This window comes from Stegostoma tigrinum, chromosome 20, assembly GCF_030684315.1.
Source record: "Stegostoma tigrinum isolate sSteTig4 chromosome 20, sSteTig4.hap1, whole genome shotgun sequence".
NCBI classification, from domain to species: Eukaryota; Metazoa; Chordata; class Chondrichthyes; order Orectolobiformes; family Stegostomatidae; genus Stegostoma; species Stegostoma tigrinum.
Window position 1 is genome coordinate 15,826,472 of NC_081373.1, and position 16,583 is coordinate 15,843,054.

General features: G+C 44.1%; 1 protein-coding gene across 1 annotated transcript; it reads right to left on the minus strand.

Moving 5' to 3' along the window:
* Positions 1 to 613: 613 nt before the first annotated feature.
* Positions 614 to 16,213, minus strand: LOC125461833 (glutathione S-transferase omega-1-like). Its single transcript, XM_048551100.2, has 6 exons — positions 16,081 to 16,213; positions 14,280 to 14,388; positions 12,253 to 12,475; positions 6,383 to 6,484; positions 5,418 to 5,524; positions 614 to 1,805 (listed from the first exon to the last, which is right to left on the minus strand). Exons 1-6 carry the CDS (start codon positions 16,103 to 16,105, stop codon positions 1,652 to 1,654), a joined length of 720 nt encoding a protein of 239 aa, XP_048407057.1. The 5' UTR covers positions 16,106 to 16,213; the 3' UTR covers positions 614 to 1,651.
* Between the last annotated feature and the right edge of the window lie 370 nt (positions 16,214 to 16,583).

Genomic DNA, 16,583 nt, shown 5'->3' on the forward strand with positions numbered 1-16,583 from the left:
GTTTGTACCAGTGCATTGCTCAGCCCAGAGAGCCCTTAGTTCTGTTCCAAAGCATTACCTCATGATTTTCATGGATTGCTGTCAATGATCAGCCCCTCCTGAGGGTACAGATGCCAGGCCTGACAATATCTCACCAGTGGTGAGGCCAGACAACTAGGGCCTGAAAGCTATCAGATGCCTTCTTTGACCATCTTTAGGGGGTCTGATGGTGGTAGAGGAGGCTGTCATCTGGCTTCAGCCTATCCCAAGAGAACTCTCAGCCCAGTGGAGTAATGAGCCCCCGGAATGCCGTCTCATGGAACTCCCATGTCAATGATGGTCTGTTGCCCAGCTCTAGCCTGTGACTGGTACAACCAGGAGCTTTCCCAAATCCAAATAACTCAGTAAATTCACCCCCTACCACCCCGCCAGACCTACCTGCCACACGCTAAGCCCATGTGGAGTAAACCAGCCCACTCTAAACTGAAGCACAAAGATCTCAGTGATGCTGACAGCTTGTAGGATACTGGGTGATAAATGACCTCTGGCTGGACTTGTCATCCCTCATCAGCAAACTCTGCCACACCACCACCCCCCCCACCCCCCCACCCCATGAAAAGAATTGCTGCAGAAATCTCTTTACGGCATCTTTTATTCTGTCTATAATTTTCATCAAGACGTTGGCAGCAGTGACATTGGGGCATTAAGATTCACCAGGATCACACCGTGCTCTTCCGCAGCCTGGGCAGTGTGGATGGGGAGTGGGTAATCGAGAATCTGCCTTCAGATAGGGAACGGTGACAATGCCAATGGTATGATGGTGCGATTGAAATCGAAAGGAGGTGAAACAGGAAGTTGGACAGTCCAAAACAGGAACAGAAACATCTCAGTGAGAATGTGTGTGGCTAGATTGACACATTCAGCACTGCACTAGACTTCCATGGTTTAGCAAAGTTGTGAAAAAGGAACATGGTTCTAGGATACAAAAGGAACCCTGAATATTTGTGTCTTGACACCAGGACAAGTTCCTGGGGATTCATGATCATTTCGGAAGTGGGGGTTGGGAAGACTATAAAAATGTGACAAAGACAAATTTCTACCCAGACTGTTCAGAGCAGCAGAACAGGCAGAGCAATATTGTCACACTGAAACAAAAACAGGAAAGTATCCCTTTTAAAAATATTCTAAAGGGAGAGGTCGGTTTACTGAATATCTCCAATCAGATGCTGCTCAGTAAAAGGCAGGCAGCCAAAATAAACCAGAGCTTATGAATTCGGCAGCCAGTTTCGGTTGTGTAGACTCATTTCCCCAGAGGCACTTAGAGGATAATCTAAAAATAACGCCAGTGCCACTGTCTGTGAGAGAGCAGGTATGTCAACATTGGGAACGAAGGTCAGTGAATGGGTAACAACCATTCACCCTCTATTTAATTCCCATCTGACTCATGCTGGCCTTGTATTCTCAGTCCTATTTCTGGCTTCCAGCTTTTGCAAGTTTAATTTTCACTATCTGCAGGTGTAATGCAAAGTTGGATTGAATCGGGAGCTGGTAGAACATTTGGTGTGACTCCTGAATCAGTATATATCAAACCGTTGATGTCCTGCCGTGTACTGTCTAAAGTAGGGGGCAGATGCCTGTGTTCTCTGCTGAGTCTAATTAGAGGTGACTCTTCTTAGAGATGATAGTCACAGGCCTCAGGGTTACCCTGCAAGTACATCTCGTAGAATCCTCTGTAGATATCAGTGCTATAGCCAGTGGCCTTGGTTGCAGGATCTTGCTGCATGAGTTGCATCCAGTGCTTGAGTGTTGGCATCTGTTCCAGGAGCCTGCAGAAACAGGAAGAGAGATTCAGTGAGAGACAAGAGCTGTTAACCTGCACCTGAATAAAGCCCCTTTCCCTTTGTTATATACCCCAGACTGTCCCCTCAGCGGGAGCAAGACCTACCCTCAGAACCACAACTAATCAGAGAGCTGGAGCTAAACATAGAACATACAAGAGTTAGAGGCCATTCAGCCCAACCAGACCGTGATAGCATTTACTCCCCACATGAATAAATAGTTCAGTTCACATCTCCTTGCTGCTATAATCATTTATGCCAATTTGTTTTGATTGATCTAATCTGCAATGTTTGCAAAATTTCTGCCTCATCTTCTAATTCTGGGAGTATATCTCACAACCTTCTAATTGTCTCTATCTGAAGGTGCTTCTCTTGCCTTCTGGACCAGATTGCCTACATTTAGTTTTGTGTTTTTGGTTGTTCATCTTAGACCTCTCAATCCAGACCCTTTGTCCCGGCAACTCCAACCCCAATAGCAGTTATTACTAATTTCTTACTAATTGCAACAATACAGGCTCAACTTTACAAGAAATGGCACAGTCACTGGTGAGGAAACTGTTTCAAGTGCAAACATTCCACAAAGGTTAGCATTCAGCAAGCAATGAGTGTTTCATTGGCTTGGGTGAAGCTAGCTGGTGATGGACGAAATTGACAAATACCAGCAGGGGGCAGGAATTCATCATATGATCAATATGGTTTCAGAAACTCCAAAGCAGAGGGTAGGCCTGCCAACAAGGCGCCAGAGAGATAAGACCATAAGACATAGGAGTGGAAGGAAGGCCATTCAGCCCAACGAGTCCACTCCGCCATTTCATCATGGCTGATGGGCACTTCAACTCCACTTCCCTGCACTCTCCCTGTAGCCCTTGATTCCTTGTGAGATCAAGAATTTGTCAATCTCTGCCTTGAAGGCATCTAATGTCCCGGCCCCCACTGCGCTCCGTGGCAATGAATTCCACAGGCCCACCACTCTCTGGCTGAAGAAATGTCTCCTCATTTCCGTTTTAAATTTACCCCCTCTAATTCTAAGGCTGTGCCCATGGGTCCTAGTCTCCCTGCCTAATGGAACAACTTCCCAGCGACCACCCTTTCTAAGCCATACTTTATCTTGTAAGTTTCTATTAGATCTCCCCTCAACCTTCTAAACTCTAATGAATACAATCCCAGGATCCTTAGCCTTTCATCGTACGTTAAACCTACCATTCCAAGGATCATCCGTGTGAATCTTCGCTGGACATGCTCCAGGGCCAGTATGTCCTTCCAGAGGTGTGGGGCCCAAAATTGGACACAGTATTCTAAATGGGGCCTAACTAGAGCTTTATAAAGTCTCAGAAGCACATCACTGCTTTTATATTCCAACCCTCTTGAGATAAATGACAACGTTACATTCGCTTTCTTAATCACGGACTCTACCTGCAAGTTAACTTTTAGAGAATCCTGGACCAACACTCTCAGATTCCTTTGTACTTCTACTTTATGAATTTTCTCACCGTTTAGAAAATAGTCCATGCCTGTATTCTTTTTTCCAAAGTGCAAAACCTTGCATCTCACATCAATATCAATAGACAACTTAATGTGTGGCATTTGACTTTGATTTTTTAGAATCACTTGTCCCACCATCCAAAGAAATGCAGCAGCTGATTTCCTTGGACCCCCAGTTACCATTCCCCTCTGGGAGATGGAAGGGTGTGAACCAGTTACAGCAGTCAATATTAATTGATCACTGTTTCTAGCAGGTATTGGTTCTGAAATAACTCCACGAAGGCAGGTATTCCAGCACCAAGTTACCTTTTATTTACACGGGCATAGTACATGACTCTCCTCCAGCTGGCACAGAGCCAGCTCGTAGAGTGGGCAGCACTCCTGACACTCCTGTTTATATCTCTCAGCCAAGAATCCCTGATTGGACCAGGTTAACAGCCCCAATCAGGGAACTCATATTCTACAAAGTCCACCTGGCTGACCTCATTCCTATCACAACAGGTTCCTCTTCACTACCTGTAAATGAAATGAATTACGGTACCTGCCGTAGGTGCCTTTAAACAAAGGTTGGGAATCAAATCATGTTAAAGACAGAGTGATAGAACTCTAAATGGATGTGACAGTCGGTCATTGTTTCCAGTTCCCAAAACACAATGGGGAAGTGGACTCTGCCAGGGCTGTACATTCCTGTTATTGAAGCACCTTTATAATCAAAGGGCATATAAAACATTGAATCTATGAGTGGTGACATTACTTATTCTCTGTTAGACTCAGCCAGATCTTAGTTGGCCTTGCAAATGAAGCAAATGAGTTAGATAAAAGCTTGTTAAATTTATGCAGTAACAACATGCATAGTCATGCCTCATTCACTGCATTCTGCAGGTCCAATATTTTGGTTTGAGTTTTTTTTTAACTGCTCTTGCCTTATTGTGGAATTCTTTGAAATTAGAACACTGAGGTCTGTAGCTTCCAGACCGAGAGATCAGCAATAGCTGGGGTGGGACTGACAGGTTCTGAGCATCTTGGTGCTACTGAGATAGGAAGCGTCAGCAAACCTTGCAATTCATTTTTGGCTCAATCTTCAAGAGAGAGGCTTCCTTCATCCCCTTCCTGCTTCTACGCTTCCGTGTGTTGTTGATCTCCTCCCTCATCTTCTATGCTTCTTGCACCAAATAGAGCATGGGGTTAGATACGGAGTGAAACTCCATCCACATTGTCTCTGAACAATGCTTCATGACAGCAGCAACCATTGATATCTATAAGGAAGGCTGTGAAGTTAGTGACAAAAGTTGGGGCCGCTTCATACTCTGTGTCCAAACCCACTTAAAACCCGTTTGTGACTTTCCAAACACGTTTCACTGTAGTGCAAACTTCAGCAGCAGGTGGCGATGCTGAACAAGATCACAAAGCATAGCAGCAGCAGGCGCTGTTCAGAGGAAAGGATGTCTTTGTAAGAAGGAGGACTCATGAAGAGAGGACGAGTCAGTCAAAACTGGGCATGGTGGCTCAGTGGCTAGCACTGCTGCCTCACAGTGCCAGGGACCGGGTTCAATCCCAGCCATGGTTGTCTGTCTATGTGGAGTTTGAATGTTTTCCCTGTGTCTGTGTGGGTTTCCTCTCGGTGCTCCGGTTTCCTCCTACAGTTCAAAGATGTGCAGGTTATGTGGATTGGCCGTGCTAAATTGCTCATAATGTCCAGGGATGTGTAGGTTAGGTGGGTTAACAACGGGAAATGCAAGGTTACATGGTTAGGGTAAGTGGGGTGAGACTGGGTCAGATGCTCTTTGGAGAGTCAGCGTGATTTGTTGGGCCAAATGGCCAGTTTCCACACTGTACGGAAAAAGATCCTCAACCAGTTGCAAACAACAGGCTTAATTCCACAGAAATACTCTGTTTTTCTAGCTTAACATTAACTTCCTTTCATATTTATAAAGACCTAATGCCAGTGAACGAAAGAAAGATCTTTGTGCCTAAATTTCACACTACATCATTCAAAGGACCCCTGAAAAGAGGAAGGTTAATTCTATCAGTTTGGGTTAGATTTGACCCACATTGGAAGATCAGTATCTGAGCTGTGCTGCTAGCCACTCACACGCCATTTTAATCTTCCAAACTCACTTGTTGAATCCAAGGGCTTCCATGCGCTCAAACCAGGGCCAAATCCAGTAGTCGATCATTGTCACAGAGTCACCACCAAAGAAACGAGTCTTCGAATCAACCAATTTCTGCAAAAAAAAACAGCAGTCAGGACAGCGTAGGTGAAAGTGCACCTCCAGAACTACCCAGATGTGGAAAATTGGAATGGGATGTGACCAGTGAATTCTTAATCACTGCATTTTTAAAATTTATCCACAAGATGTGGGCTAGTATTTATTGGTCGTTCCTAATTTTCCTTAAACTAAGTGGACTAAGGATCAACCACATTGGTGTAGGTCTGCAAGTTTCCATCCCTAATGAACATTAACGAACCAGATGGACCGTTACAGCAATCAACAGTTGTTACGTGCTGGCCATTAGGCTAGCATTTTAATTCCAGATTTTATTGAAGTCAAACTTTACCACCTGCCAAGGTAATGATTTGAACCAATGTCCTCAGCCCATTAGTCAGCTGTTCTAAACTACTAGTCCAGTGACATTGCCACAACACCACCCTTTATGCCAATACGTAATTGTCAATTAACATCAAAAAAATTCCAGTCTTTATCACTATGCTGTTAGTGGGATCTTGCTATGCATATATCGATGCTGATTTGTATGCTGCTTAACCACTTCAAGAGCACTTCACTGGCTATGGGATGTCCTAAGGTTATAGAACGGAGTATACAAACATAAGTAAATTCTGTCATCTCTATTTCTATTAAGTATGTCACACTTAAAGTGGTGTTTTGTGTTATCTTCAAGCTCAGCAGTTTGTTAGAAGAACCATCAAGCAAGGAGCCTGTGGTTTGTTCCCTGTGGTCAGGGGAATATTAAAGATCCTGGGTTAATACTCAAAGACCCAGCATTCTATGTCACCTTTCAACACTACCATAATCCAGAGTATCTCCATTTCTGCTTCCTGGTTTCACCAATTCCTGCCTTACCTGCTCGAAATTGCTGAGTTGAACTTTAAGTTCCTCTTCCATTTTGGAAGTGTCCACGGATTTTTTCTTTTCCACTGGAATCCTGTACACGTAACCCATCACCTAGTCACGGAAAAGCCAGCAGTGTAGAGAAATCACTGGACATCCAGGTTCAGACATTGATACACAATCACTCACTAGCACTGCTAAAATACAAAGTTTCACAAATTGTGTGTGGCTGTGTTGACAGCATAAGCAGATTTTACGCTCATCTACATGTGTAAGATGTGACTCAGTGAATTGCATCTCATTTTGTTAGAATCTCTTCCAGAGATTTGAGCATAAAGTCCAGGCTGAAAGCTTGGTGCAATTCTGAAGGAATGCTAGAAGAACCTGTGGCACTTTGTTGAAGAGGGCATTTTCCCCTCAGTTTTCTGACAATTTTTCTCCCTTAATCATTGCTGGAAACAAAAGCAGAAATTGCTGGAGAAACTCAGCAGAGCTGGCAAGCATCTGTGGAGCTAAGGCAGAGATAACTTTTTGCGTCCAGTGACATTTCTACAGAACTGAATTGTTGCCTTTTGAGGTCATAAAAGAATTTGGATAAATTCAAAATCTTCCTTCCATCCATCACTTTCAGGGAGAATGAGACAGGGATATCAGCGAAACATTGAGACACACAGCTGACAAATAGGACAGGGACATTGAGTAGAGATGTATTATTGTGTAATGATGCAGGGTTAATTTAGCAATCTAATAGCAAATTGTCTGCCGGGAACTAGGTTATGGTGAAAGAGGAGGAAATTCAGTCACGAGCGGAGTATAAAAGTGGAAACAAGTAGGTATTCAATAGGCTATATGTACCTAAAGTTGACAAGGTATAGGAAAAGCTGAGCTGTATCCAAGGTTATTGAACGACATAACATTGGAAATTACAGAGACACGAGAAATAATTTTTAAAAATGAAATATACTTGAAACATTAAACAATAAAAATGAAAATCTTTTTCTTGCAATTATAAAGCTGTATAAAATACAACCATTTGGAAATTTGGATTTTATAAACATTGAGGGAAAATAAACTTTGGTTTCCACTCTATGAGGGTTTTTTTTTGTTTAAAAGAAGAAAGAAAGTCATTTGGAGAAATGGCCTAAAGTCATTTTCCAAAAATCATGGAACTATCTGAATACTAGTGGGGTAAATTGATGAAATGATTGCACTGTAGATTTGATGAAATACAGTAAACTAAATGACCAGGGACACTGCTAGTTTAGTTCGAGTTTAGTTCTGAAGGATCAAGTTTCAATTTCATCATGGCAGAATGGTTATAATTTTTCTGACATCTCCATGCTGTGAGAGTTTGCGTGGAAGTGTTCATGCTGTTAGGACTGAAATGAGATGGAGGTCATCAGAACTGAAAAGAAGTCTTAAAACTGTTTAGCGGTACAATAAGCAAACTGAAAGAGCTGGCTATGTAAGAAGTTAAAGAGTTAAGATAGAAATGGAACTTATTTGGGATTAAGTTATCTGCGGTTTATCTGGAAAAGGATATTGCTGGGAAAAAGATTAACATTTTTGTCAGGTGAAGAGCTGGATGAACACAACAGGCCAAACAGCATCATTGAAGCACCATCCAGAACCTCATCACTTCAGGTGACCTCCCACTCACAGCCTCTAACCTCAGCGTTCCCCAACCTCACGTTGCCCACTTCTATCTCCTTCCCAAAATCCACAAACCTGACTGCTCTGGTCAACCCATTGTCTCCACCTGCTCCTGCCCCACCGAACTTATTGCCACCTCTGTAGAGTCCCTTTTCTCCCCCTTGGTCCAGGAACTCCCTATCAACATCCATGATACCACCCACGCCATCCATCTCATCCAGAATTTCCAATTCCCAGGTCCCCAATACCTCATCTTTACCATGGACATCCAGTCCCTATACATCTGCATTCCCCATACTCCCCTTCTTACTGTCCCGCAGGCCCGACCAGTCCCCCTCCACTGACACCCTCATCTGTTTAGCCGAACTCGTCCTCCCCCTCAACAACTTGTCTTTCACTTCCTCCCACTTCCTACAGACAAAGGGGGTGGCCATGAGTACTCGCATGGGCCCAAGCTATGCCGGCCTCTTTGTAGTTACGTGGAACAATCCTTCTTCCGAATATACACTGGCCCTAAACCTCACCTCTTCCTCCGTTACATTGATGACTGTATCAGTGCCACCACGAGGAGCTTGAACAGTTCATCCACTTCACCAGCACCTTCCACCCCAACCTTAAGTTCACTTGGACCATCTCAAATACCTCTCTCCCCTTCCTTGACCTCTCTGTCTCCATCTCCGGCAACCATCTAGAAACCGATATCCATTTCAAGCCCACCGACTCCCACAGCTACCTAGAATACACCTCCTCCCACCCACCTTCCTGCAAAAATGCCATCCCCTATTCCCAATTCCTTTGCCCCCACCGCATCTTCTCCCAGGAAGAGGCATTCCACTCCCGTACATCACAGATGTCCTCGTTTTTCAAGGAACACAACTTCCACCCCTGCTCAGTGTCAGTGGTCGATAACGCCCTGGACTGTGTCTCCTGCATTTCCTGCAAAAAAAGCTCATCCCTCACACCCCCTCTCCTCAGTAACAACCAAAACAGAATCCCCCCCCATCCTCACGTACCACCCCACCAACCTCCGGATCCAACACATCATCCTCCAACACTTCCGCCATCTGCAATCTGACCCCACCACCAAAGACAATTTTTCCTCCCCACCCTTATCTGCCTTCCAGAGTCTCTCCATGACTCTCTTGTCCGTTCCACACTTCCCTCCAGCCCCACGACACCTGGCACTTTTCCCCTGCAACCACAGGAAGCATGACATCTGCCCCTACACTTCCCCAGTCACCCCTATCCCAGGCCCCAAGAAGACTTTGCACATCAAGCAGATGTCCACCTGCACATCTGTCAACGTGGTGTACTGCATCCGCTGTACCCATTGTTGCTGCCTCAACATTGGGGAAACCAAGCGGAGGCTTGGGGGCCGCTTTGCAGAATACCTACACTCGGTTCGCAATAAACAACTGCACCTCCCAGTCGCGAACCACTTCAGCTCCCCCTTCTATTCCGCAGACGACATGTCCATCCTGGACCTCCTGCAGTGCCACAACGATGCTACCCAAAGGTTGCAGGAACAGCAACTCATATTCCGCTTGGGAACCCTGCAGCCCAAAGGTATCAAAGTGGACTTCACAAGCTTCAAAATCCCCCCTCCCTCTACCACATCCCAAAACCAGCCCAGCTCATCCTCACCTCCCTAACCTGTCCTCCTTCCCACCTATCCCCTCCTCCCACCTCTAGCCCCACCCCCATCTCCACCTACTAACCTCAACCCGCCCCCTTGACCTGTCCGTCATACTGGACTGACCTATCTCCTCCCTACCTCCCCATCTACACTCACCTTTACTGGCTCCATTCCCGCCCCTTTGACTGGTCTATCTTCTCTCCATCTATCTTGTCCTCTATCCATCTTCTATCCACTTCCCCTTCTCTCCCTATTTATTTATTCCCTTCCCCTGCCCCAATTTCTGAAGAAGGGACTAGGCCCGAAATGTCAGCTGTTCTGCTCCTATGATGCTCCTTGGCCTGCTGTGTTCATCCAGCTTTTCACATTGTTGTCTCATATTCTCCAGCATCTGCAGTTCCAACATTTTTGTCCAAGTTGCTTATGTGAAAACTATTCATCTTGACTTGCATATACACCAATATATAAGGTTATTAGTTTTGTTTTCCTTTTGCATTCTTGTATTAAGAGAACATTGGCAAACTCATGTGAATATGTTGAGTGACTAAGATTATAGTAAAAAACTGTCAAAATAAATTTGTGATCTATCAAATCTCATTTCATTCTGAGATTTGACTTGAGCAGGATTATCTGCTGGGATTATAACAATGCAGCGAGTGGTTAGGAGCTGGAATTCACTGCTTATGCATGCGGTGAAGGCAGGTTCAGGAGAAGCATTGAAAAGTGAGTTAAACTGCTATATGAAAGGGAACAATATGCAGGATAATGGAGAGGGTAGGGGAATGGCATTGGAATAAAATACTAATTTGAAGAGCTGGCACAGTTGTGACAGGCTGAATGGTTTACTCTGCACTGTAATAATTCTGTATTTCTCTGTAACTTGTAAATTTTTATGCTTAAAGACATGGGAGTGCTCTTGTAAGATGCATAGAATATTAGTAGCAGGTACCTACAAGCAGACAGGAAGGCAACTGCATGTTAACGTTTACAGCTAGGTGAGTGGAGTACAGGAATAAAGACGTCTTGCTACAATTGTTCAAGGCTTTGGTGAGAACAAATCAGGAATATGGCATGCAAATTTTGACTCTGTATTTAAGAGGAAGACATGCTTGCATCGGAGGTGCTACAGTGAAGATTCACTAAATTGGTACCTGGGATGAGGGAGTTGCCCTTTGTTGAGAGACTAAGTAAATTGGGTCAATATTTCCTGGGGTTTAAGAGAATTGAGAGGCAATTGCAGTGTCAAAGATCCTGAACACGCTTGACAGCGAATATACTGAGAAGCTGTTTCTCCTGGCTGAGGAGTCTAGAATGCAGGGACATATTTGCATGATATGGGGCTAATCATTTAAGGCTGTGACATTTTTCACTCGATGAACTGCGAATCTTTGGAATTGTCTCCTCAAAAGATACTACATTGATGAACACGTTTAAAGCTGAGAAAGACAGATTTTTGTTCTCCACAGGGATCACGGGAGTGCGTGGGAAGCTCAAGATCAGCCATAATCTTACAGAATCGTAGAGGACTGTCAATGGTCCGTGCAGTCTCATCCTGTTTTTCTTTCTTGTGTTGTTGGAACACTGACTAAAAAGGTTTGCTGAAGGTGAAAACTGTGGGATCTATCTAAAGAAAATATTGTGTGCCAATTCAGCAAAGAACAACTGAAGGCCCAGCTGGAGGAAGGAGCTGGACAGACATTGCACTGTGACCAGAGCCATTTATGGCAATGCCATGTATGGTGGAAATATGGAATCATCAGAGAGAGGGTCTAGGCCTGAAACGTCAGCTTTTGTGCTCCTGAGATGCTGCTTGGCCTGCTGTGTTCATCCAGCTTCACACTTTGTTATATTGGATTCTCCAGCATCTGCAGTTCCCATTATCTCAGCTCTCATCTCACTGATAGGTAGCAGAACAGGAATAGTCTTCTGTTCCTGTTTGAAACCAGTTGGTTTCCCAGCGGACTTTCTAAATTACCCAGCACTATTTCAAATAAAACCACCTCCAGTCATTAAATATGCACCTGATTTTAAGATCAATGCCCAGCACTTGGAACTGCCACCATTGTCTGCTCTTCTCCTTCCCCCTCCTTGAGGAATTCTGCACCTCCCTTTGTCAATTCTGACAAAATGTGTTGTAAGGAGAAAAGGTTCAGAGTGGGGATATAGTAACCAGTGGCCTGAAAATGAGCTTAGGCCAGTTTTGAAGCAACATATGTGGACAAAACCAACATCAGAAGCCAGAGGATTCCTACATTGGAGAACTCTGTGCTTCACTGAGTTGCGTGTCTGCTTTCCTGACAGTCATATGATCCAATATTATTAACTTCCTGATTAACCACAGGAATAAATCCCTATTAATGAGTTTATAACAGACTAATGGTCAGTAATCAGCAATAGAGTAAGGGAGTAGGCCTAAGTGAAAAGACCTCTTTTGAAAGCTGGCATAGGAATATTGGGTCAATTGGCCTGCATTTGACCTGTATGATTCTATGAGCTGGCTGAAGGCCATTAACATCTTTGTGTGCCCTCTGTTGTGTCCAAGAAACTAAGCTTGTCACACTCAATCCAGTAAAAACATATACTCCCTGCTCACCTTACTGAACTGTTCCAGCAGCATCTTCTGTTTGGCCTTCTCATAGGGATCCGTGGGCAGAAGCCTTTTGGCAGGGTACGTATCATCTAGAAACTCGCAGGCGATTGGTGAGTCATAGACCAGCTCATTCTTGCAGGTCTCCAAGATTGGCACCATGCCAAGGGGGTTCTTCTCGAAGCACCAGTCGGGTTTGTTCAACAGATTGACATTGATAGTTTCATGTCTTAAAAAGAAAGGAGTTTAGGTAAAAATCTTAGTACCATCAGAAAGTTACCAAACTGGAGTTAGTATGTCATGTCAGGCAGCATTCGAGGAGCACATAAGCCAACGTTTAGGTCTGAAACATTGACTTACCTGCTCCTTGGATGCTGTCTGACATGCTGTGCTTTTTCAGCCTCACCCCTGTAGACTCTGTCTTCCAGCATCTGCACTCCTTATTTCTCGGAGTTAGTATGTCATGCAAAAATGTGTTCAGATTAAACAAGGCCCCTTCAGTTGGAAAAACAATATGAATAAACTTTAGGGTACACACCTTCTGAGTGAAAAGTTGGTGATTTTGTGCTTTAACCACAGCAATGTTTCCTTGGCTTCACAGTAAATCCACAAAATATTGCCCTTAAGGTTTTAACAAAGCTGACTGTGTATTTAAAATTTTCATTTCTGTTTGCAAATCTGCTCCTGGCTACATCCCTCTCTATCTGTTTAATCTCTTCCAGTTCTACAATCATCCAAAATTTCAGTACAATGTTTTTCCAATTCTGGCCTCTTGTCCACTCTCAATTTTGATTTTTTTTCACTGACAATTGTGCCTTCAGTTTTCTGGAGCTTAAATTCTGGAATGCCCTCCCTAAGCCTCTCCATTTCTCTCCCTCCTTAAAAGATTGGTCTAATTCTACCTCTTTTAGCAGGTTTGGGTCATCTGTCGCATATCACCTTATACATCAAATGTTGGTTTATAATACTCATGTGAAGTGTTCTGGAATAATTAATCAGGTTACAACTGCAATAAAAATTCAAGGTGAAGATTTCAGCGTTTTGTTTGTGTGTATATAGTAAGTAAAGGACTGTGCATTTTAAGAGGAAAGTCCCTTAACTCGCTCACCACTTCCTGGCCCAGTTCCACAGAAGATGCAACATTCTCCTCTTTCAAACTCCCCTCTAGTTGATTCCCTCTCTCCTGGTGAAAACCACCTCCTTCCTCTCCTGAACTTGTCTTTTAACTTCCAATCCCTGGCCCTGACATCTCCCAGGATTGTCAAGACCTGCAGTCAGCCCAGAAACTCTCAACACAGTTGCCTCTGCAAAACTGCAGAAGACCACAAGATCTTGGAACTCTCTGTATAAGGATTAATCAGTAACTCACCATCTAACAGGATCATACATTTATGAACCTTCTAAGTTCCTCTTTGTGACTGAATTTGCTCAAAAAACACAATGCCGTTCAAGACGTTAGCTTATCAAGTTACTCAGAACTCAAGTTGAAAGAATAATTGTCCCAGTGATTGCTCTACTAAACGGGGTCCTGTTAATAACCTCACATTCTCTGGAAAGTAGAAGAATGTCCCACTGACACATACAATAATTTGAAGGAGCTTGACTGTTAACAGTGAGATGCTGTTTCCCCCAGCTGGGGAATCACAGTCTCAGGAAAACAATGAGAGAGGGAGAATAATGTCTTCACACAGAGTTGTGAATCTTCAGAATTCTAGGCCCCAAGGGGTTGTGGATTATGCATTGCTGAATATATTTAAGGCTGAGATCAACAGGTCTTTGATCACTCCACAAATGAAGGGTTAAGAGGATTTAGGGAAGTAGGGTTGAGACAGAAGATCAGCGTAGGTCGTGTTAAAAGGTGGAGCAGGTTTGAGGAGCCAAATGGGTGCCTTTTGCCAGGACAATCAAAGGTAGCATGCAGAGGGGCAGATCTGGCTATGGGTCGGGGCTGGCTCGGAATTACTAGGCCTGTTGAAACTGTAGAGGGTATCTGACATTAACTCAGACAGAACTTTGAGAAATATCCATCTCACTTGATTTTCTTGGCTTCCAAGACCAGGCGAGTACGGTGAGCAAATGGACAGAATCGCATGCTGTACAGGCGAATCATTCCTGCAGGCACAGGGCCTGGCGCAGGGCTTCCTACAAACGGAGAGGGATCAATCATCGGTCACAAAAACATTTATGAGAGTTGGCATCAAGCCTTCAGTGATAGAGCAACAAACATATGGAAACTAGCATCCCTGGAGCATTTGACTGGCACCTTGTGAAACCAACAGTGCAGAGCTGTGGGATAACAAAACAGTTTAAACATTGAGAAAAGGAACCAATTACACCATTGTTTGCAGTGATTGCTAAAGGTAGCCTGTGCTTGACTAACCTGATAAGATTCTTTGATAAACTGAGGGACTAGGAAAGTACGATCGGACATATATATTTGACTTTCAAAAGGCTTTAGAAAAGCTATTGCCTATCCTGGTAGCAAAATTGAAAGCAGTGGGATTAAAAGGGCAATGTCGATTTAAGATTCGAGAAAGTTTCAAACTGACTTTGGTGACAAACGAATGCTGATGGAGGCTGAATAGAAGCGGCGAGTTGCTGTGATCTGGAACATACTGCCCAGGAGGGCTTTGGAAGCAGATTCAACAGGGATATTCAAAAGGGAATTAGAAAAATACCAGGAATGCTTTGAATGGAGAGATTAGCTGGGGTATGAATGAAGAGGAATAGAGTTTTTCATTGCATTAGAACTATCAAAGAACAGGCTTGAGGACGATAGTCTCTTCCTGTATTCTCTAGAATATGTGAATTACTCCAAATGAGAGAAACAGCATTTGTCACTGAGCACAAGACAACAGGCTGAATTTGAACAGCCTTCTGGAGATTAGCTGGCAGGTGGTAAAATGGCAGCAGAATACATTGGGAGTCAAATTCTTGTTGCTACATGATGCCCTCAATATCAGGAAGGGCAGCAGCTCAGCTGGTTACTAATTGCAGGAACAGGCAAGCAACTGATATGCTTGGTGTCCAGTTATCAACCCTTTATGCCCCAACAGCATTTACAGGGTTTGGGTATGAGCCCTCTCCGTGTGAGAACACCACCAAGTGGAGCTTCTGCAGCATCCCAGGAGTGATAGAGTTGGGGTTGGGCACGGCAGTGCAGGTATTCCTTTAGTTTGTCCCACGGGCCAGGGAGCAGGCCCCAGCATCCTAAAGGTCAGAGCCTGCCCTCCTGGAACCAGAACAATGAAAGAAATTCAGACAAGCTCTTTGAAGTTCCCTCCATATGACAGTGACTTTTCTTTTTCCCTCTATAGCTGACATTTGCCTCTCTGGGATGGTGGACACTATTAATTTTCTGTTGCCGATTGGATCGGGCCCCTCACCTTCCACTTGTGCAGGATTTGTCCCATTTTCAGTCGCACCAATATGACATCTGGTCTTGCATTAAAATTCAGGCCAATCTCTCTAGCTCCGAGGCAGACACAAACAGAACGAGGGAGACTGGAGGACTGTGTGGACAGAGACACACAGATATACAGAGACAAAGAGGGCCTCAGGCACACAGAAACTGTCAGTGGCACAGTTATGCACCGAGAGGGACAGGAAATTCAGCCAAGGTCAAATTATAAACATACTCATACAGACACATGCACACATGCTGCCCCGTACACAGTCAAATCAACAGTCAAATTTCACTGAGAAACAGGGGAGAAAAGATGAAAACAAAGTTGATAAATATGCACACGAGATAAGAAGATAGATTGATTGAGAAGCAGAAACCTTTCAGAGCCTCTCCCTCATGCACACATGCTAGGCTGTTCACTTTGTTACCTTTTGCCAGCGCTTTTGCAGACATAGCTGAGTCTGTGATCAATCTGGACACTTCAGGAGACAGACAGCAGCTTACACAGTCTGAAGCACCAAGTTCACTGAAGCCTGTAAATGGAGCCAGTAGAATCAACCAGTGTAGACCCACCCCACTATGGCGTCATTATCAAAATTATGAATTTGCTGACTCACCGCAAATATTTACGCAGGGTGTTTCCTGAAGTCAAGGCCACAATGAGAGTAAGTCGGAATACATTAATCGTCGGCCCAAAGGAGGAGTTCTAACTCAAATCTTTAGTTATTAACAGGTGTTTTACTTAAATTTAGGAGCAGGAGTAGGAGTAGGCCATTCAGCCCTCCACCTTGCTATGTCATTCTATCAGGTCATAGCTGATCTGATCATAACCTCAGCTCCACATGCCTGCTTACTCTGATCACCTTTTCACACCCTTTTTTTTAAACAAGAATATATTCACTTCTGTCTTAAAAACATTCAAGGGCCTTTC

Coding starts and splice junctions, on each gene's coding strand:
- LOC125461833 (XM_048551100.2), bottom strand. CDS start 16,105: ATGTCTGCAAAAGCGCTGGCAAAAG. Junction 12,476..14,279: donor TTGGAAGCCAAGAAAATCAA/GTGAGATGGATA, acceptor TTTCTTTTTAAG/ACATGAAACTATCAATGTCA. Junction 1,806..5,417: donor GAAGCCCTTGGATTCAACAA/GTGAGTTTGGAA, acceptor CTGTTTCTGCAG/GCTCCTGGAACAGATGCCAA.